The sequence below is a fragment of the Uloborus diversus genome, chromosome 4 (genome assembly GCF_026930045.1).
Source record: "Uloborus diversus isolate 005 chromosome 4, Udiv.v.3.1, whole genome shotgun sequence".
Classification (NCBI taxonomy): domain Eukaryota; kingdom Metazoa; phylum Arthropoda; class Arachnida; order Araneae; family Uloboridae; genus Uloborus; species Uloborus diversus.
The window spans coordinates 108,833,415-108,860,615 of record NC_072734.1 but is presented as its reverse complement, the minus strand read 5'-3'; the positions used below and the strand labels follow the sequence as shown (position 1 = coordinate 108,860,615).

Sequence of the window (27,201 nt, the reverse complement as noted above, 5' to 3'; positions counted from 1 at the left end):
GTCTCTTAAGGAGTTTATTGATCCTTTCAATGATTGGAATTTATAAAATTGTTTGCATTTGCGGTCTTGTTTATATCGGACAGACCCAGCCGTTCTTTGAAATTTCGATTAAAAGAGTGTGAAAATTATGTAGGAAAATAACAACTGAATAAGTTTAGTATTGCTCAACACTGCTGGGACTCAAATCACTCCTTTGATTTTAACCAGGGGCGGCAAATAGGGGGGCGAGAGGGAGCAGTTGCACCCCAAAATTTTTCACTAAGAATAATAAAAAATGGGTAAACTCAATTTAGATAGTTGCGAAAATCATTTGCCTGCATTTTTAGAACAGAAAAAACTGACGGAGAATAATTGTTTGCCTTAACGAAAGAAGTACATAATCTCTTCTTCATATGGGTTAAATATTTCAAAATTGTGTATTCTCTATTATGATGGTGCATATTGTATGAGATGCTAGTACAGTACTGCGCAATTTTTACGCGTAAACTCTATGTAATTTTACATAAACTTTTATACTCATATTATAACTTAATGTTTAGCTGGTAAATGAAATATTTTGCTGGTAAGCTAAAGACTAGAACCGAGATGTTTTGTGAGATAACTTATTACAAAATGAATTTAATGCTTCGGCATAAAAAAAAATTTAATTGTTCTTAACAAACCTTATTATTCCTAACATTAAAACCATTTTATTATCACTTCTTGTTAACCAATATGTATTTTATACCGTACTGGTGGGAATTCATGTTCAAGAAACTCGATCTCCCAAACGAAATGCTGAAATGCTGCTCCTGATTTTAACTCATTTAAAATTATCCAGAAATGCCCAAATTCATCGGACCTTGATTTTTGGGGGAAGAAACTTTAATGCATTTAGTTTGTTCTGTTATGAAGATTTTCAATAGTAAGAAAAAATTATTTTCCGATTGGAAAGAAATAGCATTAGTTCCTGCACATTCCAGATGTTAGTTGATAGACGTCTTTCAGGTTTGGAGAGTTCCATACATTCGTTGAATACCGTTTCGAGACAAACTACACATACTCACTAAAGCTCTTCCTCAGAACCAGAAAAAGCAAACCAATATTTTAAACAACCAGGGTAATACAGTGGACGCCGGTTAATTGAATCAACTGCTGTAATGAATCAAAGTGCCAAAAATAGAACAAGACCCAGCTTTATTGAATCTGCCCCTTTCTGGAATCAAAACTGTTTAGAACGAACTTGATTCAAATAAACGGCGGCCATTGTATTTGCAAATTTGATTTCTTAATTTTCTTACTATTTTTCAACAAGTTGGTCTGAATATCAAGTTACTAACAACTTTTGAGCTTAGAGTTGAAAATCCTTTTATTAATTGACAGCTTTCGTCTTACCCGTTTGAATAAATAGTCTTTTAACTACGTTCGAAACAGAGCTTTTGAGTGACACCACATCCCACAAGTGAATCGCCCTGAAAAACTGCTACCAAACTGCAAGATTTATATTGGCTGTCAACCAGCGTCCACGGCCCAGCACCACATGGCCCATAGAATGGGAACCACTGAGTTCTCGAAACCCGAACATTTTTGTAACCCTAGGCATTATCCAGGACAGCACATAATCAGAGTTGGACTGTCCAAAACTGGTTTAGGACAAGACAGGTGGTTTTTACCGTCCAAAACTGTCCTACAGTGAACAAAAACTAGAGTAGCTTGACAATTTTTAGAAACAAATTATTGGCATTTTTCTAAAGTAGTTAGGTGGTAACTTAGTTTTAGATCATGAAATGGCGCCATAGTCAAGAGAAGAAATCTTCACAAAACTGTAAAAGACTCACAAATATATTTTTTCCCTTCTGTTCAAAAATAGTCATTTATTGCATCTAAGATAGTTATGCACTATATTTTGAACACTTTCATTTGCACACATGCATATATGGCGAAAAATTTGGTTACTATTATGTAAGACTTGACCGATGGCAACTTTTGGTCGATGGACCGATGCCGATTGTTGGCCGATGGTTCAAAGACGGCCGATGGCCGATTGTTTTCTGTTTCAAATGGCCGATTGCCGTTGGAAACACCTAACTAAGGATGGCCGAAATATAGGTTTCAAACATTTTTTAAAGAACGAAAGTATTCAGTACGTTGTAGAAATCGATGCCAATTCATATTTAAAAAAATGAATGGATAAATAAATTTGATAACTACGGCCTCTGAAACATTAATATTTCTTCTATATTCAATGAAAATGTTATGCCGAAAAGCGCAACAAAGTAGAGAAAAATACATGGGCCGCAGAAATAGTTTTCTAACCTAATTAAGAAGGAAAGATAAAAGAGAAAGAGAGGGATTTAACGGATTGTAGAGAAGAATCGCACTTGTTGTTAAAAGCTCTATGGTAAAAACGGAAGTAAAACAAATCTTTAACTAGAGGTTTATTGTATATCAATAAATAAAACTATAAGGATGGAAATCTGAAATATTACTATCAAAAAACATAATTTTAAAATATTTTTTGGAAAAAAAAAACACTTTAGGAAGTTTTTCCGCAAGTTTTTTTAATCGAAAATAAATATAAATAGGGTCGTGTCCAAGGAGGGCCCATAGAAGCGATTGTTGAGCTCAATTCTTTCCGTAGTGAACCCAATCGTGGCCTGAAATTGCATTTTATGAACTTCAGTTTTGAAAAATTGCTGCGGTTGAGTACTTAAGCCCCATCCCTTTCCCTGAAGTTGCCTTGATGGCCTGCAATCGCGTTTTCAAGACTACAACTTAGGAAAAATTCCAGGACAAATTCCCATATAGCCCTCTCTTCGCAACACTTTGGAAAAGCGTCTAAAATTGCGTTTTTAGAATTTCAGTTTGTAAAAACTGGTATAGAAAAGTCTGAACTCTTTTTCGCCTTACGCCTACCAAAAGATGACCTACAATCGCGTTTATAAGCCTTCAATAAAAAAAAAAAAAATAAAAAAAAAAAAAATAAAAAAAAATCCGGTGAGCATCCTCCAATTCCCCCTTTCAACATCATTAAAGTTCTTCCAAAATTATTTTAGGAGTTCAATACATCTCTGGTTACCGTTTTAAATTGTGCTTTGAAAGCTTGCTACGCGAGAGTCATATTGAACTCAATCCCTTCTTTTAACGTTGCCAAAATAGCTTACAATCGCGATTTTAAAATTTATGTTTTGAAAAACTTTCTATGGAGGGAGAGCCCTACTAATGTCATCGAATATCTTCTAATACTACTTCTAATACTAACTTCAATTCCGAAAATTGCTCCAGTCAAGTCCCTGAACCCCACTCTTCTGCTTTTGCCACCAAAGCTGGGGCCTACAATTATATTTTTCCTCCGAATATTCCATATTTCGGAGGATTTTCGTGGGAGCGTAAACCTCTCCCGCCACCAGCATCACTGAAGGTCTTCTTAACTTTCATTTTAGGACTTCCAATTTTTTTTTCTTTTTAAATTTCTGTTGAAGGGTCCCTTGACACCCTCTCTCCTAATATCATCAAATATCGCCTAAAATTTCATCAATTCAATTTCAATATCGCCATTTGGAATTTTCTTGCCGCAAAAAATTGCCGCAGAAGAGCGCCTAAATCTTATCCCCTCCCCTACCGTTTCCAAAGATGGTTTGCAATCGTGTTTTAAAGACAAACTGGATATTAAATTATAATAATAGTAATAAATCAAAAGTTCAAATAAAACTTTCACTTATCAATATCTCTTTAATTAAAATTCTTTACAGCACAAAAACCAGTTCTATATAACACAACAGCTGTAACACCAAGTGCAGAGCTTTCTTAACTGTGTACTGAACGTGAATATACTCACTGGTTACTGAGTATGCTATATATTGTTAAACATCATTAATAGCGGATAATTCTTTTTTTGGTCAAATGAGTGAGAGTTATCTGAAAGGTATAATTGGCTTGAAATAATAAAAGCATTTATGTATTTTTTAAAAACATCTTACAATATTGGGTTTCCCAAAATTAAATTTCTTGATTCCCCTTTTGTCGCTCACCTTAATAGCCATGGAGAAATTATTTTCTTCATTTATGGCAATATAATCGGGAGTAAAGTTAAATGTAAAATTTAAGAAAATGCAATTTTTTTCTCATTTTATAATTTTAAATTTTTTTTAAATAAAACTATCGTGAAAGTAAAATTACATCACTCAACCATTTGTCTAAAGCGACGAGCTACGAAATTATAAATGAGGATTTCAGTGAAAAAACTAGTCTTTTTGGGCTCTAAAAGCAAGAAAGACAAATAATGATATTTTAGGAATTTTAATCACAACCTGAATCGGTGTTTCCCGCTCTATTCTGATTGAGCTTTTGCTGCAGTTTAATCTTCAATCAAGGGCCAGATTATATGTTACTAGAATATGCGAGCATTAATTTTTTTTAGTGTTAAGTTAAAAGGGGTAAGCTAAAATCAGGAAAATATCGATGTTTTTGGTTTCTGTTCGGGAAGAAAATTTTCGGAAATTTCGTCCCTCGACATTGGTTTGGCCTAGATCCAAATTTGAGTCCAGTTCTTTGTTCGAAATTGTTCGACTGACATGAAATAATTACAGTATGTTTGACTAATACATTCTAGAGGGTAACGGCACCACTAACAGACATGCTTAAGACATCGCTTTCAGGTTAACTCAATTTTCTGAGCCTTTTAATCTTTTTAGACTTTTTAACTATTTTTTTCTCATGCAACTGCATCTCATCTAACGTTTGGCTGCTTCTGGATCCTCTGAGTTAGTTAATTCTATTTTTATTTGTTCAATTTCGAAAAAAAATTCCGACCCCCAGTAACAGACACCGAAAAATCTGATGATATCCAGTAACGGGTAGAATGAGTAATGGATAAAATTCTCTTTTTCTCTTCAAAATGTACAAAAGTTCTCTATTTTTTGAACTAAAGCTTTATTAAATTCAATTGAACATGAAACACCAGCTGACCTCGTGGTAGCTGTTGATAACCTTCCACCACTGCCTTGTAAATACCAACCGGCTCATAAAATTCACTTTCATAACACTAGATAGTTGCACCGTATTTATGAGTCGCTGCAACATCTGTTTTACCCGCCTAAAATTCTTATTATTTAAATCCAAACTTATGACTGTCTGTTACTGGTGCAGATACTCTAATTATTTCAATTTAAGTGACGAAAATTCTTAAAACTATCATCCATTATTTAAATCATTGATTTAAATCCAATGATATAATCAATGATTCTTTAAAAAAATCAACTGATTAAAATCTGGATTTAAATCATGATTTAAATCTAGGTTTTAATCAGTTGTTTTTTTTTAAATCATTGGATTTAAATTATTTTTTAATTTGGACTTTTTTAAAAATTAAAAAAGTGTTGGATAAGAATCAAATAGGTAAATACCACGAATGATATAAACAAGCAATTTATGCATGCCATTGTGCAGGAGTTTTATTAAGCCCCTCTGTCTTAAATCGAAATGAAATTTCAATTAGTGTGGATGAAAATAATCAATGTTTGGAATTTATTAAAGAAATATGTCCTACCCTTGTCAGAATTGTAGCCAATTTCGAAGCAAGAAGTGGCCCATTTCAAAAAGCAGCATTGATTAGTAAAAATATAACAGATACAATGACCAGGTGGGGTTTATTTTATGCAGTGAGAGGTAGAGAGAGCATCACTGAAACAGAAATCCAGTTATACATCAAATAACAGCCGTAGCTTCATTTGCTGGAATAGAAGGACAGTTTTCATCTTTTGGTTTTGTTCATTCTAGCCTTCGTAACAATTTAGGAGTGGACAAAGATTCAAAAGTAACTTTTTTATACAAACAATTAAATCCTTAGAATTCATTTTCTTAAAAAATGTTGCATGAATTGTGATTTTTTTTTCCTTTTAATAAAAAGTTCGCATTAAATGTTTAATTTGTTCCTTAAAATTTCTTTTCATTTAGTTTGAATTATCCAATAACAAAAAAGAAAAAAAAATTGAATGCCTTTAGATTAAAATATAGAAAAAGAAATATCTAAATTTAAATAGAATATTTTGTGTAGTTTCTATTTATTTCAGTAGAATATTCCATATATATTAAAGTTTATTTCTTATAACAAACTGTTCCACGCATTTTCCAAAAAATATGTAAATATAAAAGAAAAAAAATTCAAACAAATCTGATTTTTTTTAAATTTAATTTATTTATTTAAAAAAAAAACATGATTTTTTTCCAACCCTGATATCATCAAAGTTCAAAGTGAGTGTTTGATAAGTGTGCAATGCTGTGAAAATTTCAGTAGTGATCCGAAACTCGGCATGTTTCCGAAGCCTAAAACTGATGTTGGTTCCGTTGCTTTCGGGCCCTATGCTGAACTTACTTTTAATTATGCAGTAAAAAATAGATAAATAAAAGTTAGTCCCCCCCCCCCCCGAAAAATATCGGCATTTAGATGTTTTTCAAGGCTGGTGGGCCGATGTTTTATCCAAGTTGACATCGACCGCCGATGCCGATGGCTTATTTTTTGAACCATTGGCACTGATGCATCGGTCGAGTCCTACTATTATGCAAAAAATAATAATAAAAAAATAAAAATAAATAAATAAATGGAATTGAAATTTGAAATGAAGAATTCAACTTCTATGTAATTAGATTTGAATCAGCTGTGTAAATAAGTTACACATATGTTTATACTGAAATGTTCACATTGAATAAATATTCAATGTAAGACATAACTTTGACACATTTTGTTCTTTTTTTGATATTTTCTGACAAAATACAAATTCTAAAAATGTTTTTGGACACTTTCTGACAGTTTTGGACACAAGGGTTTGGACAGAATGGTTAAAACCATGGTATTTTGTGGTTTTTATCGTAAGTGTCCAAAACCTTGCTATCCCTGCACATAACACAGGACTGTCCAGACTTATCTCAGACTTTTGGTTAGCCTCTTCTTAGGAGGCTCACTGCCCAGCTGCGTATTTACCACGCATTTCCGAGGGATCACAAAAGCATAGGAGCCCTGATATGGATTCAAAAATGTACATGATAAATGTTTCACATTGTTCGGTGATTGACAAAGGGCCCCTATAAATGCATTGTGCTTTTTTTTTCGTGCAGTAAGCAAAACTTGTTGAATGATTTAATCAATTACTTCTTTTGTAATGCAAACAATGTTTATTTAATGTTTAAAAAAATGTGATTTGTAATATAAATAGTATTTGTTATTCTTTGCTTAACAAAAGTTTCCTTCACACTTTGCAGGTATGCAATATATTTATTGGATGCTACGCATGAGGGAGCGTGGGAGAAAAGAGCTTCTTATGTATATTATACTGAATTAGGTTTCGAGCTCGCTGCTCTGGTAGTTGATTTCTTTCATCATTTGCACATGTTGGTATGATTTTTTTTCTCATTAAATACCTTGTCAACTGCTTTTTTTTTAATTATTGAAACCAAAATACAAGGTGTCTGAAAATTCCTTGACACATTTTAAAAAGTCATAGAAAAGCAGAAAATTGTTGTATCAATATGCGGTTTGCGCCATAAAACTTCAAAGGTTCAAGAATTCTTTATGACAAAACAAAAAAGAAGAAGAAAAAAAAAGTAATAAAAGTACTGAAGACTGAAAATGGAAAACGCAGTAAGTGCCAAATAAAATGTTTACAGGGAATCAAAAATAAGATTCCAGGTGGATTGCGGCACTTACTGCGTTTTCCACTTTTTTTGCATTATGGACTTCGACCAACCAAGATAGCTAAACTTTAGTAATAGTACAGTAAAATTAGGTCAAAAAATGACCAAACCCAAACATCCAAAAAAAAGGTGAAACCTGTTGCAAATTACTTCTTACCCTTCCAGCAAGAAGGGGTAAAAAGTCCCAGCACTTTGCGCGTCGGGTTTTGGGGGGAGGGGGGACGAAATAATCCTCTATTTAAATAAAAATAATTTCTATTACTTAAAAAAAAATCTCAAACTTCGCAGAAACCACTCTATAATAGTAAAATAATAAACTCTCACAGAAAAAATTCTAATTAACAGGAGTGCACAAGTGGGGGGGGGGGGGGAGTGGGGGTGTCAATGTAGCAGATTTGCATCATTGGAATTTTTAAGGCAGTTTTTTCAAGAGTTATTTCTTTCTTTTTGAGGGCTTTTATTCTGGATGGGTACTCCGTCACACTTAAGGGGTGTGCCATCGCTTTTTGGGGGGAGGGGGGGACCCTGCAATTGCATTCTAAAATCAACGATTGTAGTTAAGTTTACGAAAAAATTTCCCTGATTTCAATGTTTCCGAAGTACAAAATGCCACACAATGAAATAGTAATGTCAGAAGGATAATTCTAAAAGATCTAAGCGAGCTCAGTAACCACATTATTTGTGACTGGAGTTATTAAACTGTTTAGAGCGCTGGGAAACCAAATTCCTGTGCAGCATAAAAAAGTCCAAATTGACTAAAGTTTCTCTGCTTCTTGAATAATTTACTTCAACTTATCTACAATTTTTTGCCATTACCGTAAGGGGGACAAACCGAAATTGCCAATAGTGAGACGGGCAATGCTGCAATTCTGCACCCTCTAAGTCGGTGGGGGTTCTCATTTGCAAACACCAAGCTGCCTCTCTTTTACGCAGCAGGTTATGTGAATTATGCTAAATATGCGCACATGTACTGCAACACTATCTGAAACTTTAGAGTACATTATGCGATAAAAAAATTTGATCACATCAAACATCAGCTAAAACATCAGTTATCCAACGATCTAACGAAGTGACAAATTCAGGTGGTCCAGAACCTGTAGTGATTCAACGATAGAACAAGTCTTGATGAGAGCAATGAGCAATACAACAGTAAAATGCTAGATATTTACACCTTTTTGTCTCTCAGTTTGGAGATCACAATCCGTTTCTAAAGCCACCAGAAGTTTCTTCCCTCTCTATGTGTATTGACTCAAGTTGGTAGTGGTATTGCTCGCTGATACTGGTCGGTCACTGTTGATAAGGTGAGTTGCGACGAAGCCTTTAACGTTGGGGTAGTAACATTAAAGGATATGGAAGACAAACAATTTGGTGGCATTTCTTTGTAAAGGAGGTAATCAGTTATGTCTTTAGCTTCTGTTACAAGAGTAGTTACTATCTGTAAAGATGTGTAAGCCCAAACCATCTTTTACACCGGATGATATGAACAGTAAAGATGGAATAACAAATTGCTAAAAACTTCTAGTATGAGTTATGCGCTGATCCTCCATCAGTATTCGATGAATCTGCTTTCAGAAGGAAAAAAAACTGTATCGTTAAAGTGCTATTATCTGAAGCAAAAGATTCATCCACCATCACAGAACAAACAGCTGGTGTCATATATGAGGCAGTGAGAAGCAAAGGGGTGTAGTGGACATTTTCAAGCTTTGATTAAAACGCGTTTAAAGATTAGCTCCTAGGTAGGCTTTCATTGATTTTTTTTTAAATCATGCTGCATAGCAACAACTACAAGGTCTACTAGTACCATCTCTTGCCCCAAGACAGAGGAGAGGTTCACCTACCATTTGTACTGGTTATTTCCAAACTTTTAATTTTGCCACATACATCCCTTTGCTTCTCACTGCTTCATATGTAATAGATGGAAGATACCTGCTCGATCATATTTTTTGGTAATGATCAGCAAGCTTCAAGGAAATATGCCAGCAATGCAGTGTATAGGTCACTTGTAAGTATGGGAAAGCTAGTGTCATTTTTGATGGGTACATAGAAAGCACCTCAGAAATATAATCTGCGTTCTATTACAACAGCCAAGCCTTCTGCTCTAGAAGACTTTCTGCGCCTCAAATCTTGTGCTTCCTCTGAGGGGTTCATTGGATATAGTGAATGTTTGAAAAGTCTGAAAGTGGACTGAAGTGCTCAATTATGTGCACAAACTGTGTTAGACATAGCTGCAACAATAACGATTTTGCTGAGAATCTAGATTCCAAAAAAGAGCTTGATAACGAAGACTTTTTTGTTACAAGCTTAGGAGAAATCATTTAAAAGCAAAAAACAGTTCTGTGTAATTTTTTTGACCATTTAATCAAATGTGTGCCATCAGAGGGGGGGGGGGGAATCTTTTAGTATGTAAGTTCGTTTTGGGAGGTAAGCTACTGTTCTTATGGGGTGGATAGTCCTGATTTAATGCATTTTAGATTTGCATGAAATAATACTTCTACTTGAAATGGAAGGGGGGGGGAGATTGAGGTATTATTTTATTTGGCGGAAGGGGGAGTGCTGTAGCTTTGGGAGGAAGTGCACCATTGCACTCTTGGAGGATGGACACTCTTAATTTCTAACTTTAACTTTGCATAAAATAATATTTCCATATTAAATGTATGGAGGGGGGTTCGGGGGTACTGCTTCGTTTTACACATAGGGGGGATAGGGGGCTCTGTAGCATAGGTGGGTTATGTCATCCCTCTTGGGAAGGCAAACACCTTTAATTTTATGCTTTTAAATTTAGTATAACATAATATTCTCACTTTAAATTTACTCTAAAAATTCTGGAAAAATACCCAAAACAGCAATTTTTAGATGCCCCCCCCCCCCCATTCTGAAACCCGACGCACAATGGGGTGGACTTTTTACCTGTTCTTATTGGGAGGGTAATAAACAATTTGCACCAGGTTTAGCTTTTTTTTTTTTTGATGTTTGGGTCCGACCCCTATTTTTACTGTACTATAACCTTCAATGGCACTTACTTCGCTCTCCACCGGACGGGTGATACTCACTCCGCTGGCGGACCCTAACAGCGTTATTTTAACTACTTTTAGGGGGGATAGGCACATAAATCGTTTACTACAGTGAAATGCTTGGCATTTACTTCATTTTGACGGAAAAAACGAAAACATTTTAATGGCACTTAACGCGTTTTCCAATTTTATTCTTTCAATTTACATTGACGACAGCATCGTCGCAGTAAAGAAAAAAAACTCTTTTTGTGACCGATACAGGAATTACATATGGTTTTTTTTTTTTTTTTTTTTTTTTTTTTTTTTTTTTTTTTTTTTACGTTGTCATAACTTTTTTTTGAACCTATGAAGTATTATTGCGCAAGCCGCAATTGCTACGACATTTAGTTGCTTTTCTATGAGTTTTTAACATTTATTGAGGAGTTTTCGGACACCCTGTATGTTTGGAAAAACAAAATTAATTACTGTGTTATTACAATTTTTAAAAGGTAAGTGGAAGGATTTCTATAACATATTGTTTATTTAGATTTGGATTGATAACTGTTCAAGAACATTCGAGAACATTTCGTTTTCGTCTAGTAGGTACATGGGATTGACTCCAGTTAGGCGACCAATGTTGTTGCCTCTCCCACGAATATATATATTCCTGTAATAAAAAACGTTCCCCAAACTTTTTTTTTACGCCGGGAGTCCTTTTTATAATTCCACGACCCTGTTAAATAATGGGTTCCTAAACTTTCCCTAAATACTCTAAGTGGTGATAGAAAGCTCTTATGGAGCACAAATCAACGTACACTATTTTACCAAAAGTTTTGGGATACTTTAAAAAGTGTATATTTTTACGAATTTCTGTAGAATTTAGAGACCAATTGTTCTGTAACTTTTGCCGCATAAAAAGGTATGCTTCAGTGGACATTTTGCAATAAATATTAAATCACCCATTCATTCAGGTGATCAGCAACATATCGACCTAACCAAAAAAGGTTTTTTGATCATTTTTCATTGTGAATAACTGGGAATAAACTGTAAATTTTAGAAATTAGTATTCTTATTACGTAAAATTATTTTATGGAAGTTCGTGACCGCATCACTAACGTTCATTAAAGCCTTTCTTTTAAAAATACTAATATAATTCGCAGGTTTTTGGCTCTGAACATGCAGGGTTTTTCACCAAACCTTACCAAACTTCAAAAAAACTCAGCATGCAAGAAAAACATTATATTGAAATTTGAAATTACAATATTTAAAACGTTTAATTCTACTCCGCACATTTGTGAAAGATAGCTTTTAATAGCTTTCATAATTTTCAAACCATGTGTACGTCTATGCAGTGGTGGTACAAGGGGTCGGGTGGGGGGGATCATGGACACCCCCCCCCCCCCCCAAAAATCGCGACAATATTTGAATGTTTGCTTGAAAAAAATAAAAAACTTGAACGAAAGAAAAAGTAACTATTTTTTTTATTCAATTTATTTGGGCATTAGATGAAGAGAAAGATACAAGGAGACTGGATGGTCATGGGGAGTCATGACCTCCTCCCCCCCCCTTCCAGTAATCTGTGACAATACTTTGTAATCTGTTATAAGATTCATTGCATTTAAGTAGTGAAAATGACTGCTTGGGTAAAAAAAAAAAAGGAAAGAGATCCTAACCGAAACCACAAGAAAGAAGTAAATAATATTTAATTTTTTTTAGGTATTACGTGTCATTTTTCTATTTATATATAGACAGTAAAATAGCTTCGCTAAAGACGAGTTACGGCGCTGTCTTCAGGTGCCAGTAAAATGAAAAGTAACAAAGAAGTGTCTTCCGCCCGATCACTTTTTACCACAACAAATTTAATCGCCGATGGTTATTGTAAATCTAGGCTTACTAGACGTCCCGATTTTCTGACAAAATCCCAACGTCCCAGCTGGATTACTTCATGTCTCAAAAAAGCTACAGATGATCAAAAATAATTAACTGTGAAGGATTATTTCAAATAATAACTTTGTTATTTCTGTACCTCAGAGCCAGACAGGCACTAGTCCAAAAATTGCGATTTTCTGATTATTACTGCATTGTATGCAGAATCCTAACCCATATCGAACCAGGCAAACGTAATTCTAAAAAGAAATCCTCTGTAATTATTTACCAGTGTTTAAAGAGCGTGCTTCCTATCCTTTGCAAGCGTCAGACAAATGCTTTTTCTACCTCCTGTAAAGTAGCAATTATGTGACTTACGTTAGTCTGGCTCTGAGGTACAGATTTGTAACACTGACTTGTAAAATTAATATCGGATTAGTTTGTGAGGATTTTTACACGAGATTAAGCAGGAAAAAGACTTTTTAAAAAAGAGCAATGCAAAGAACATGTAAATGTTGTTTCGAATTTTTATTTATCGTTCAAAGTTTTTGTTTTTCCTAAAGTAACTTTAAAATATTAACATGTGCGAAATAAAATGTTGGTGATTTTTAGATAGTTTCGTTCTTGTTCGTGATGATTTATTTTTAAATGAGCTGTAAATAGTTAATTAGTTTAAATCATCGTTTTGGACTTAGTGTTGTGCAAGAAATGTCAAGTTTTAGTATCGTGTTCGCCTAAAGCGTCGTTATACGAGAGTTCCCGTAAATTAGCATATCTTATTCGACGGAAACTGTGCTGAAAAAGGGCACGTTAATGAGAAAACGAACTAACTTTAATGAAAACAATGAAGCGTTCGGGTGACAAAACATTGTCTTCTTTTTTTAAAAGGAAAAAAAAAAAAACTGATGTACCCAAAACCGATGGGAACAAATTCGGAGTTCCGGTATCAGACTCTAAGACTGCGACTTCTTCATTCACCTCCGATTTTTCTACAATTGAAAAGAATCAGTCGATGAGTATTAATTAATGTCCAAATTATAGTCTAAAAACATTTAATTTTGAAATAAATTTTCGCCGCATTTTTTAATATTATAAATGAAGTTTTAATCTTTTCCTGCATACAAGATGGATGTGTCGTGCATCATGTAAATTTATTATCAAAGATGGATGTGTGTCCTGTGTCGAGTATTATGCAAATATTTAATCAATACCTATATTTATGAGAATCATTTCATTTTTATTAAATTTTCGTAATATTTATTTACTGTGTTGACTGGTGCGAATACTGGTCTAAAACAGGTTATAATACAATTTAACTAGATCATTTTAATGTGTTATATTTTTCAAGTTTAATAATAATTTGAGTATTTAATTTATAGTAGTTAAAATTAAGTTTTCAACCAACTAATGATCGATTTAGTGCTTTTTGTTGACACCTGTAGAAACCTAAAGTTCAAGAAAATTGGTACGTAAGATTACATTCTTGAGTATGCTCCCCCCCCCCCCTAAAATGAAATCTTGTATCCGCAACTGCGTCTATGTGTTACCTATTAAAAAATTTAAGTTGAATGTCTTACAATTTTCGAAATATATCGACGATCTAACAACAAAATATCAATGATTCTTGGATTCGCGATAACCGCAACTGAATGTTCACAAAAAAATGTGTCTTTAACATGAATCACCCTGAGCAATTGGAAGCAAGTAATGCCAATTTGTGAACGATTGACGAGCGAATTTTGCTTACGATTCGTCGCATATTCGAGAACATTGAAATTAGGCTCATTAGGTCGCAGATATTTTTTAAAAATGTATATGATATTCATCAGGAATTTTTTTTTTTTTTTTACGAGCTTTTTTTACCATATCCGCTTGGCTGCGAAATTTTGAAAGTTATAAATTGCTATTTTTCGCGCATGCGCGGTGTGAAATTAATTGCTTTAAATGTTCATATTTTGTCCAATTTTCACGATTCATTCATTTTAAGTTTCAGCATAATATTTATCTTGTATACTGTCAAGTTTTCTAGAAAAATGGTGAGGTTTGAAGAGAAACTACGTGTTATAAGCCGAAATCCAGCGAGTGAAATTGCTATTTTTAAAAAATGATTATATTTAAATGAATAAATTGTCGCCTCAGAGCAACAGTAGGATATCTTAGTGTTATTCTTGTGATTAGATGTCCATGAAATAATTTTACATAGTAAGTTAACTAAGCTTTAAAATTTCTAGCTTATTCCCAGCTATTTACGATGAAGAATGATGATTTAAGGGAGGAAAATCCTTTCACTTCTTCAATTTGTTGCTGGTTCTGTAAATGCATAGGTGATTTAATAATGATTGTAAAAATGTCAGTTGCAGCATACTTTTTTATGTTGCAACAGTAACAAAGCTATTCTGCCCTAGGTCGGTAAGCAGCAGTATCTACAAACTTTTTAGTTTTGCTTTATTTTATTTATTTTTGCATTTTTGCCTTCTACTTTACTTTTTTCTTTATTGTACGAAACTTGTTTATTTGGTTTTAGCTGAAAATAAAGCCTGAAAACAACGTCAATTTCCAACATTTTTCTGGTTTTTGTAGGAAATCAAAAACGCGTTTCTTCACATGAAAACTCTTTTTTTTTTTAAATACTGCCGTTTTGGTTTTGACGAATTTCTAATTTAGCATCATTTTCTCATTATCTACCTTGGTTCCAAAGGTGAACGATCAACTGTGCTAAGACTGAGAAAACAACTAGACACTGTTCTTGTGGACGAATTGAATGAACGGATCAAAAGAATGAACGATCAACTGATGCACGGATCATTAAAAAGAACGACATTGCCCAATGCCCACCTCTAGTTGGGAACCGCTGTTCTATTAAATCATCGTTATCAAACCCCTAGGCGTTCGCGAAATAAATATTAGAATGGCGGAATTTTAACAAGCTTTCTTCAGATGAAGTCTTAAGTGCAAACGATTTTTGTTCATTATTTATTTATTTGTCTGTCGCCATTCGATACTCTTTACATGAAAATGTTAGTATACAGGGTGTTTCGTTTTAACCTGCAAGACCTTTTTCGCAACCGTTAGTCCTAGATGTATACTTCCAATTGCAGAAATGTTCAAAACCAGATGCAGAGTTACGATATTGAAAGTTAGGAGCAAAAATTAAAATGAGTCAAAAAATACGAAATTTGACTTTTTATACGGACCCTAGGTCCCCTAACTAATATTTAGAGAAATAATCTCCATTGGAAACTATAACTAACACACAAAAACTTGACATTTGTGTGACCAAAACTCAAGGAGATATTCCAGTTTAAAGTTTTAAGGGACCATACAGAAGATGAGATTGGAACTTATCGTTCTTTCAGAAGAATGACAGGTCGTCAAAGTAAGAAAAACGAACTATTTATATTTTTCATTGCTATTCAAAAATAAATGCAAATGTTATTCCGTGATACGCAAAAACACACTACAAAGCCGCAATCAATTTGAAAAACCACGCTCTGTGCACACATATAATTTTAAACTCTTGTTAACGGCTATATTTTCCCCCAAAAGGTGTTATTGACAGCGAGTGAAAAGTGGTGTAAGTCACAAAACGCTGCATTTCACATCTCGGTGAATATTGGTCATACTAATTTCAAACTTTTTGTGTTGGAATTACTTTTTAATGGAGATTATTTCTCTAAATATAAGTTAGGGGATCTGGGGCCCGCATAAAAAGTTAAATTTTGTATTTTTTGATTCATTTTAATTTTTACTTCAAACTTTCACTATCTTAACTCTGCATCTGCTTTTGAACATTTTTGAAATTGGAAGTATACATCTAGGACTAATGGTTGAGAAAATAAAGGTCTTTCAGGTTAAAACGGAACACCCTGTATATGTTGATACATTTCAAGAATTAACTGTGTCATTACAAAGCGCGAGTTTTACCACTTTCATTAAAAAAGGATAGAAAATAGATGCTATGGTGAAAAAGTTCCACTTTGGAATACAATGCATTCAGATGAAAGAATATGAATGCTTCGATTTTCTCAGAAGCTTTTAATGGAAAGGTCGAAATGAAGCAGATTCATCAATTGAAGCAGATTCGAGCGTCTTTTTAGTGAATATTCGCTGTTTAGATTTGCAGCATTTGAGTGCAACGGAGAGCTTCCGTTTTGTGCCGAAAACGCGTAAAAGTGCGTTCAGTCGCTGTTTGTTGCTACAATGCGGTCGTTTCCAAAATTTTAAAAGTATTTTTTTCTGAAAGAGCATGCTTAAAAACATAGGATCTGACCATTTTTTAAATAATTTGTTTGATTTTAATATTTTTGAAAAAATTACTTAAATCGGAGCACTTTCATTGTTTACAGCTTTTGCCGATGGCATCACAAATGATGAAATGCCATTCACAGTGCAAAATATTTAATTCAATTCACATCTTTACTCACGTATATTGGCAACGATATGGTTGATAGCAAGCGTAGAGCGCAATTTTAATTCGCTGCTTGATTATCATAACGTGGAAACGTAGTAGAAAGATGCGGTAAAGTGCATCATTTGTGACGTCATCAAGACCACGCCTTGTTTGAAAAATCGGACATTTAAAAAAAAATAATTAAAAAAAAAACTGTTGGGGAAAATGAAAGCATTTTCTGGGTCCATGTTTTTTTTTTTTTTTTTGCTCATTCTATCCATTTCAATGACTAAAAGTAGTACTTTCGACTGAAGGAAACCACCCCATTGTCACACTGCCTGTGCTTGCATGGACTACAATTTACTTCAAGCAAAATTCTTGAAACAGAGAAAGAATAGCTAGCAACCCAAAAATACCGCTGGAAGTGTGAAAGAAAAAACTTTCCGGGGAATTTAACAAATTAAATTAATACAACTTAATTTGCGCTGTCTAAAAAGAATGAATTCATGAAAGTTGTGCAGAAAATTTCGCTTGTAATTAGAGAGCTGAAAACTATTTATTGGTAAAAATTAACTTCTTCGTAATGATTAGAGTAAATTATAGGGGTTTCTATTATTTTTCAATGTACACATTTTATTCCGCACATTTATTACAAGAAGCAAAACATTCTTCAGAATTCAAACGATTTATGTACGCAGTATATCCTTATCAAACAGCTGAACTCGTAGTTCTTTACAAGAAGGTATAAATTTAGATACCTTTCGTTGAAGAAATAAAGAATTTAGTTTATCTGAGGTAGTTCTTTGGAAGGTATTTTTAATGATTATTCTTTAATTACTTCCTGGTTTAGTGTTATAGATAAATGTAAGACTAAAACTCAGATATTTGAGCAAAACTTTGAGCTTTTTGTTCCACTAAAATCCTGTTTTAGATTTTTTTTGAAACTGACGGAAGCGCAGCAAAAAATAATCTTTTTTTTTTTTTTGCTTATATTTTTTGCAATGGAGTCGTTTCCAAAATTTTAAAAGTATTTTTTTCTGATTTTTTGTTTAAGTTTAATTATTTTTTAAAAATTACTAAAATCGGTGCGCTTTCATTGTTTACGCTTCGGTCCGATGACATCACAAGTGATGAAATACCATTCAGTGTTGCCATTCACAGAGCAAAATATTAAAATCATATCTTTACTCACGTGCAGGGGCGGCAAATAGGGGGGTCAAGAGGGGGCGGTCGCACCCACAAATTTTTTAAGCAGAATGATAGAAAATGGGTGAATTCAATTTATGTAAGTCGGAAAACAATGTTCATTAAAAAAAATCTCGCTGGTTCTCAGTAACTATTTGTTGAAACTCGACACATTCCCAGACTAGAAAAAGTGTTTTTCGTTATTTGGATGATGACTTAGAAATTCACGAAATATTTTTCGGCCTTTTCACGGCTAAATATTTCATACTTGTGTGCCTAGTGTAACGATGGTATGTCCAATATGAGATGCTCGTGCAAAGTGGTGTGGCTGCATGGTTTTCTCAAGAAAATTCCTTGATATTTTATTCACTTTTACGCTCATTTTTTAAGTGTATATTTATTTAATGAGTGTTCATCGCTTTCTTTTGCTAGAAACACGTTTCAGCTGCTCAATGCATTATCTGCTTTCATAGAAATTTCTTAAAAATGCATGTGCTTCTTTACTAATAATAAAGCTGAAAGTCTCTGTCCGGAGGATGTCTGGATGTCTGTAGGATGTCTGGATGTCTGTGACGCGCATAGCACCTAGACCGTTCGGCCGATTTTCATGAAATTTGGCACAAAGTTAGTTTGTAGCATGGGGGTGTGCACCTCGAAGCGATTTTTCGAAAATTCGATTTTGTTCTTTTTCTATTCCAATTTTAAGAAAAAAAATATCATAAGATGGACGAGTAAATTACGAAATTATCATAACGTGGAACCGTAACATGGGCACAAGCCAATTGGCGAGATACGAAATTATCATAACGTGGAACTGTAACATGGGTACAAGCCAATTGGCGAGAAAATTCACCATACATTATTTGTAAATATACAGGCGAACCAAAAAACCTTTTGATTTTTTCTATTACGGGCAAAACCGTGCGGGTACCACTATACTAATAATAAAGCTGAAAGTCTCTCTGTCCGGAGGATGTCTGGATGTCTGTAGGATGTCTGTGACGCGCATAGCGCCTAAACCGTTCGGCCGATTTTCATAAAATTTGGCACAAATTTAGTATGTAGCATGGGGCTGTGCACCTCGAAGCGATTTTTCGAAGATTCGATGTGATTCTTTTTCTATTCCAATTTTAAGAAAAAAAATATCATAAGATGGACGAGTAAATTACGAAATTATCATAACGTAGAACCGTAACATGGGCACAAGCCAATTGGCGAGATATGAAATTATCATAACGTGGAACCGTAAGATGGGAACAAGCCAAATGGCGAGAAAGTTCACCATGCATTATTTGTAAATATACAGGCGAACCAAAAAACCTTTAATTTTTCTATTACGGGCGAAGCCGTGCGGGTGCCACTAGTATTTTTATAAAAGTATCGATTCAAATATTTTTGATTTTAGTGAACCAAATAGATGCACAGATGTGCACTCTTTGAGACAAAAATATTTGCAAGAGTATTTTTTTTCTAAATACTGAAAACAGAGGTAAGTTTAAGGAGAAACTCTTAAAGTGCCAATTACTGGTGTCTTTACCCTATTTGATTAACTTTCTGTAACTAGTATTGAATAAAAAAAGACAAAATACCCTTTATGGGGCTCTATAGTTATGCAATCTCGAAGTGACACAAGATGGTCTTCAAGAGTTAAAACCATAAAAACCTTTCTCTATAACTTCAAAGCAGTGATTTGACGACTGTGAGAATCATTGCAAAACGATTCTTTCAATGGTGAAAAAAGCTCATGCCAATTCAGCATGTATGACTTCGTTTGAATTTTTATTCAATTTGTTTCTATTGCGGAAAGTGTTTTAAAAATGCTTTACTCTATCAAAACATCTTCAATCCGCCACACTTAATTTTCGGACTATTCAAGCCACAGTTCAATCTACAATTGATCTGTGCGTTCATACTACCATAGTTCAATCTGCAATTGAAATTGAAAATATATTTTACATAGATGCATATTTCAATCAATGGTGAAACATTTTCAAAAAAATTCTTCCTCCGAGCCAATTTAAAAAAGGCGCTAAAAAAAGAAAAATCCACATGATGATGTGAAGTCAAACACTGATTTTTTAATATTTTGTATGAAGGAATAGATTGTTTTTCGAATAAAATCAACACAAGATTTGATGATAATTATTTTTCTGCATGGTAGACTGTATATTATCTGGATTAGATTTTTTGAAAACGAAAAATAAAATGTTTCAATTATGAGTAAAATTTTTAGCACTAGGAAAGAAAAATTACAGGCAATATACCGACAGACCGATTATCATATCCAGAGACTGCAGTTCCGTCCTTGTTGTGGACTCTTCAGCCTGGAATAGGGAATAACAGAGCTGGTGGTAGATGACATCTCATTGAAGCTGAGAGCGCCGACGAGACTAGATTATTCAATGATGAAAAATTAAGCTCCTCGCAATTTTTGAAGTTGCCTGTGTGATTTTGAAGAGCAAGACATAAAAAGTGTTTTCATACATAACTTTGTTACTTCAATTATTTTTTAACTATTCCAATCAGCTCAGCTGGTAGAGAAAAATTTTTTTAGGTTAGAAATATTTTCGAAGCACAATGGGCAAAAGAAAAAGAAAGAAAGAAAAAACCTTTTCTATTTAGGCTGTACTGACAAAACAGCACGACACTGGGCACTGATAGTAATACGATTCCCTGCTCTTCTGAATTCCAAAAAACATGCATTAAAACTTTTCCAAAAGGTATAAAAACTTCAGTATCGAAATGTTTTGTATGATAACTTATTAGAAAATGAATCAGAATTTTAATTGCTTCTAAGCACTAATTTTTATTCATATTAAACCGATTTTATGACCACTTCCTATTAGCTAATGTGTGTTTGTTACCGCACTGTGGTAATACATATTTAAGAAACTCGACCCCCCAAAATAAAGGCTGAAATGCCACCCCTGCTCACGTGTATTGGCAACGACATGTTTGATAGGCAAGCGTGGAGCGCAATATTCAATTCGCTTCTTGATTATCATACCGTGGAATCGCGGTGAAATATGCGCCTAAGAGCATCATTTGTGACGTCAATCAAGACCACGCCTTGTTTGAAAAAACGGACATTTAAAAAAATTAATTAGTAAATAACTGTTGGGAAAATGAAAGTATTTTCTGGGTCCATGTTATTTATTTTTGCTTATTCTATCAATTTCAGTGACAAAAAGTACTACTTTTGACTGAAGGAAACAACCCCATTGTGTTTTCGTTCCTGTTGTGAACTAATGAGCAACACATCAAATGAAAAAAAAAAGAAAAAATCTCCCAAATTTTATTGTGTGTGTGTGTGTGTGTTTGATTGTTACTTATTACTTACGGCTCAAAGGGTTCGTCAGCTTCTTTCGGAATTTGAAAATGGTTCGCCAGGGGGAAAAGGTTGGGAACCGCTGTTTTAAATGAACTCTGTAAAACGTGTTTCGCTGTCTGAGTAGTGCTAAGACGGAGAAAACAACTACACACTGTTCTTGTGGACCATTGAACCATTCCTGTTCTATGCATTGAAACTAAAAGTCAAGATTTTATTTTGCTTTTTAAAAAAGAAATAAAATACGGTTATCAGATCAACAAATATTTACACTGTATTTTATTTCGGAAAATGGGGGGGCGGGGCTTATTTTTACCTACAATTTGAAAATATTCAACTTGTCAAGAACCCTTTTGAACACATTTGCGCTAGAAAAGTCGAGGTGTTTTAGAAAAGCCTTCACCTCTCCACCTTTAGTTACATTATTCTTACGTTTTAAGCATTTGTTTATAATAATAATTATATTCTATTTCTATGCATAATTTCATTTTCTGTAATTTTTAAGCAGTCTTGGAGTGCTAAGGCTTTACTATTCTTTTTTAAATAATGCCTCTCAGGTCACTTTTCTGTTTATACTTTTATTTTAACTTAGAATCCCCCCCCCCCCGAAAATGTTTGACCTCAAAACTACCACAGTTTTCTGTAAAATTCTTCATTTTAGATTAGGGAACAGCTTCTGATGATTAAAAGTAAGGGTTGGTTGGGGTAAGTGGGTCTCCCTCCTAAAACTGAAATATGGATCAAGTTTTCAAACGTTTTTGCACTGATCATGTTAAATTTCATTATAGTGATTTGTTTTGCATATATTTGGGTTTCGTGGAATTTTTTCTAGGTCATAGCACTTAGTCAGATTTTGGCGAGTTTAAGCAGCGTTTTTCAAAAAAGTGTTTCCAAGTTATTTATTTATTTATTTTTTTTTACTATTTTTTATTATAATTAATTTTTTATGTATAGTTTAACTTAAAGTTCATACAGCAACAAGATTTTTTTTAAACTAATTATTATTAAGTTTAAAAGGAGGGGTCCCACTTACCCCTTAAACTTTTGCTGTAAGGGGTTGGTGGGTCCTATAATAATGGAGATTTCAAAATCAAAAGTAACTCTGATTAAATATTTGAATTAGTAAAATATGTGACAACTATGATGATCCAGTAGGAATTGATAGTACGGCTACAAAAACTAATAAAGCTGGTGATTATGTATTTGTTAAACTTACGTCAAAGTAAACCATAAAGTATTATGTGGGTGTAATGTTGGAAGTTGATGATGCAAACTAAAAAAAAAAAAACTGTTGCAAGAACGAATAGAAATGGTGAGTTTTTATTGGCCTGGTGCAGTGGATGTTGGAATTATTATTGAGGATGAAGTCTAGCATGATGATAGTTCTTCCTCAGTACACTTTAAACCGAGGCTGCCATTTAGTGTTTACATTTTCTTTTTCAGCTTATAGTTTTGGTTAATTTACCGAAATCGACCTTAATCAACTGTATTACGTTTATTGAACACACCTTTATATGTTAAAAGTAAAATATGTATCTTTAGGCTTTCAATAAATTTCACAGATGTAATTGTTTTTTATTTAAAAATTTTCTGTCATACAGATTTAAAAGACAGTAACTATCTCGTAAATAAATGCGTTTGCAAAAAAATAATTCATGCTGAAATTTTACGTACTTTATCAAGTAAAACCTGATTGCCCTTTTTTAGATGTGCTTAATTTGAATTGAAATAAAAGGTGGGGGTGACCCACTTATCTCTTATTAAGGGGTAAATGGGACACCCATCTGATTTTTTATTAAATACAATTGTTAAGGATATTTAAAGCATTATTTTAGAAAATAAATGATGAAATTTAGTTCATTAATAATGGCCAAGATAAAATAAGACAATAAGTTTAAAAAAAAAATTGTTTCAAAACTTTTGTATAAGTTTTCAAAAACGAACTCAAAAGAAGTCTCACTTACCCCAACCAACCCTGTAAAAATTGGAAAAAAGGTTATGTTTTCTAAAAGTATTCTTAGAAATTCAAAGACATCTTCAAAGAATATGTTAAAATTTAAAAATGCTGTGCGACATTTGAAAATCTAGTTTAATATTCAAAAACACTGCCTGACGTTAGAAAATATAATATTTCACTTAAAATTGCCATAAAGACATGAAATATTCTTTATAGTTGAGAAGATTGCCCAGTGGATTTCACTTAAATTTGAAGCTGTTGTTGGAATGATTCAAAAAAGAATAATAAGAATCTAATTTGATTTATTTGTTAATAACATATTCAAATGTTATCATTATTACTGTGTGATTTTCATTCCCATTTATCTGAAATATTACTTTTCTTCCATAGATTTGGGGAAACATTTTTTTGTCCATGGCAAGTCTTGTTATAGCAATGCAGCTGAGATGTTTATTTTATGAAATAAAGCATCGTTTGAAAAAATACAAAAACTATTTGAAAATTGTGAAGCACATGGAATGCAAGTATGTTATTAACTATATTATTTACTATGCTTTCTATCCATAGGGTAGTTTGACTAGAGAACTTATGCTCAACGGTATGATAAGTTTGTAGTTTTGTACCCCAAGGCAGAATACTTGACGATGTTGCAACATAAAATCATTTGACCAAAATTGTTCTTCAAGTACTTCAAGCGTTATATAACACAAGCAACCAATGTGACCTTTTCGACAAATCGGGAGCCCTAAATCAAAATCGTTTCACACAAAAGGTTTTTTTTTCCGGTTTTTAAAACTTTACCATTGCATTTGCTATGCATTTCTGTGGAACCTAAACCGATTGAGATTCTCCAAAAGTATTTTATATGCTTTCTAAAATGCATAAAAAGAGCAAAGATACAAAATTTTATAAAAATCCGAACCTAGGTGTTACACAACGTTTTTTTGGTTAATTTCCCATGGCATGATAGAGCAATTAAATAATGTTAATAAATAAATAAATTACGAAAATAATAAACAAAATGAGTCAAGTTAGGGCAGCAAAAAATAAAACACTTCAAAACTTTTTAAATAATTGAAATATTTTCAGGATGCAAAAGGATTGAATCTCAAAGAAGACGCGCAATTTTCGGCGATGGACGTGCTTCAATGTTGTCATGTTTCCAAAACATACGATTATGGAGGAAATTCTAGTGGATGAAGATCGATTGGGAAAAATAAGGAAAACGGGAACTACAAAAATGGTTGAAATTTTTTCAGATTTAGAATATGAAATTTTTGCAGAAACTGCTGATTTTCTACGAATATCTTCGAACTGAAGATAGATTTTTGCATAAATTCTGCAGCATTTTTTCAGTTCAAAGTAAATCTGAAGTTCCTGCAAATGACTTATCGAATTCAACATTTTTCGCGACAAATTCAACATTTTTCACGAGCTTTCCGCCGATTTATCGTAATTTCCGAGCATTTTAGATTTTCTTCCAACTTAAAGAGATCTGCAGAATTTGTGCCAAAATCTATCTTGAGTTAGAAAATATTTGCAAAAATCTGCAGTTTTTGCAAATTTTCTGCAGAAATTTTGCAAAAACCTGTAGAATTCAAGCAGAAAATTTGTTGTTGAAAATTGAATGTGAGTTTTCTTCTCACATTTGAACAGAATTGTTCTGCAGCTCAGGCATCTGTTCAGCGACGTACGTCGCAAATTTAGTATTATTCTGTTTTGGGGTTTTTGTGTAAATGTAAGGTTTTAGAAGTGTTTTTCTTACATAAATTAGCAATAACAACATCCTTCTATATGTACAATTCTAAACAGGTGCGCCCCAATGGGAGGTCACTGTGGTCATTTTAAAATTTCAAATCAATCTTCAAGAAATCTAAATATAGTTAATGTCCTTTGAGTGTATAAATATTGGAGTAATATTTTGTAATGAACTGTTTTTCATCTGCTGTTTTCCAGAAGAATTGATTGGAATGCAAAGAAGTATCATTAAAAGTCATAAATGATTGCAAACATATGAAAAATTTAGATCATTTGACATATATACTTCTCCAAAAAGATTGGTTTATTATCATACAGGGTGGGGAATAAGAACTTCCTTTTTTTGAAAATGAAATAAAAAATTTTACATTCCTTAAAAGTTTTTACTATTATGTTTTTTCTGTCGCACATAATGGGGGATTTCGTTTTAGTTTTGAAAACAATGCAAGTGTTGCCTTCCATTTTCCATACACTGATTCAGTCGAACCCGTAAGTTTTGGTCAACTCTTTGGAGAAGGTTGACTGGTATATAGGCAGTTTCGGGTCGAATGCAGTTCTTCAGGTCTACCAGGGTTCATGGACAATCGTTATGAACCCGCGACTTCAGATAACCCAACAGGAAATAGTCAACAGGGCGTGCAGGCCAGTTTAAGTCCCTATTCCGATCGAGCGTCTGTTAAAAAAAAACGCCTCCACAGCAAAAGAGTGACTCTATCTCGAACAAAGCATGATGTGACAATGCTTCCCATTCATATCTTTCCGTTGAACCTCTCCCCACCACTCTGCGTTGTTCTACACTTTTTCCACCCCAAATTTAAAAAAGAAGTTCCTGTGACCCACCCTGTATTAGGATGATTGTATTAATAAATTTTTTTTTAAGTCCAACAATTTCTCTTTTAAAAAAGAAAAAAGTATTAATAACATTTTTATTGTTTCATGGTGGGATATGAATCAGAAGTTGCAGCTTAAATTACAACAAACTAAGTGTATACATGACCGGATTTAAGGGAGGGCAGGCAGGGCTACTGCCCCAGGGCCTCAACAATACAGGGGCGCCCCACAATAAAATTTTTACAAAATATCCTAACTTTCACGGATTGAAAATATCAGATATATACAATATATCAAAATATTCGGATATATATCAAAGTATCGGATATTTTCGAAAATATTATGATCTTTTCAAACCCTGATTAGGGGCCTCCACCCTTTCGTTACCCCAGGGCCTCCACACTTCCAAATCCGGCCCTGAGTGTATGGAAAATATGCCCATTTTGTTCATTGATTGAGCAAAGAAGATTATGTTTTCTGAGAAATATTTTTAAAAAAAATTAAACAAAGCTACAATTTTTGGGTGACAAAGAAAAAGCGCGATACATCCAAATCAGTGATAAACAACGAAGCGTGCTGTAACGAAAAGTAAATCTATCAATATTTTTTCGTTTAACGTAATTTTAGCACCATTCCAATATTATAAAAAAATTTTATTCTCTGAGGAGATGTTAAGGTATTTCTCTATATATTCTTGGTTAATTTTGCTGTTAAGTAGCTATTTTCATTATCTTATGTAGATGTTTTCTCTGTACTGAATGAAATGTTATTCCCCTGTTATTCATTAGTTATCCCATGGCAACTGCTGAAGAATTAGAAAAGAATAATGATGCTTGTGCCATATGCTGGGATCATTTGGATCTGGCACGTAAACTACCTTGTGGTCATTTGTTCCATAAGTGAGTTACTACTTCCATTTGCCTATCCTTAATCCAAGACAATTCCTTTTAAAGACTGTAGTTGAACAAATTTTGTGAATGATAAGTGCTTTATGATGTGATTGCTTGTTGAATGTGATTACTTGTAAATAAGTATACTTAAAATAATTTCAAAACATAAAATATCTTCTTTTTAATAATAGATAAGTGAATTTTCCTGATTTTTTTTAACTTAAAAAAATAAAAAATAATAAAAAAACTAATGTAGAAGTTTCACTAAAGTATGTTTTTACTGAGTGAGGGTGAAGCATTAATAATAAACTATTTTATGAGTTCTGTTTACAAATAAT

At 33.4% G+C, this 27,201-nt stretch overlaps 1 protein-coding gene across 1 annotated transcript in view; it reads left to right on the top strand.

Annotated features, from left to right (window-relative positions):
* The window catches only part of LOC129219626 (E3 ubiquitin-protein ligase AMFR-like), a 202,741-nt gene that overhangs the window by 157,995 nt on the left and 17,545 nt on the right, over nucleotides 1-27,201 (top strand). Inside the window, exons 6-8 of the mRNA XM_054853884.1 lie at nucleotides 7,237-7,369; nucleotides 23,775-23,908; nucleotides 26,762-26,872. Coding sequence (XP_054709859.1) covers nucleotides 7,237-7,369; nucleotides 23,775-23,908; nucleotides 26,762-26,872 — 378 coding nt within the window. The remainder of the gene's footprint in view (nucleotides 1-7,236; nucleotides 7,370-23,774; nucleotides 23,909-26,761; nucleotides 26,873-27,201) is intronic.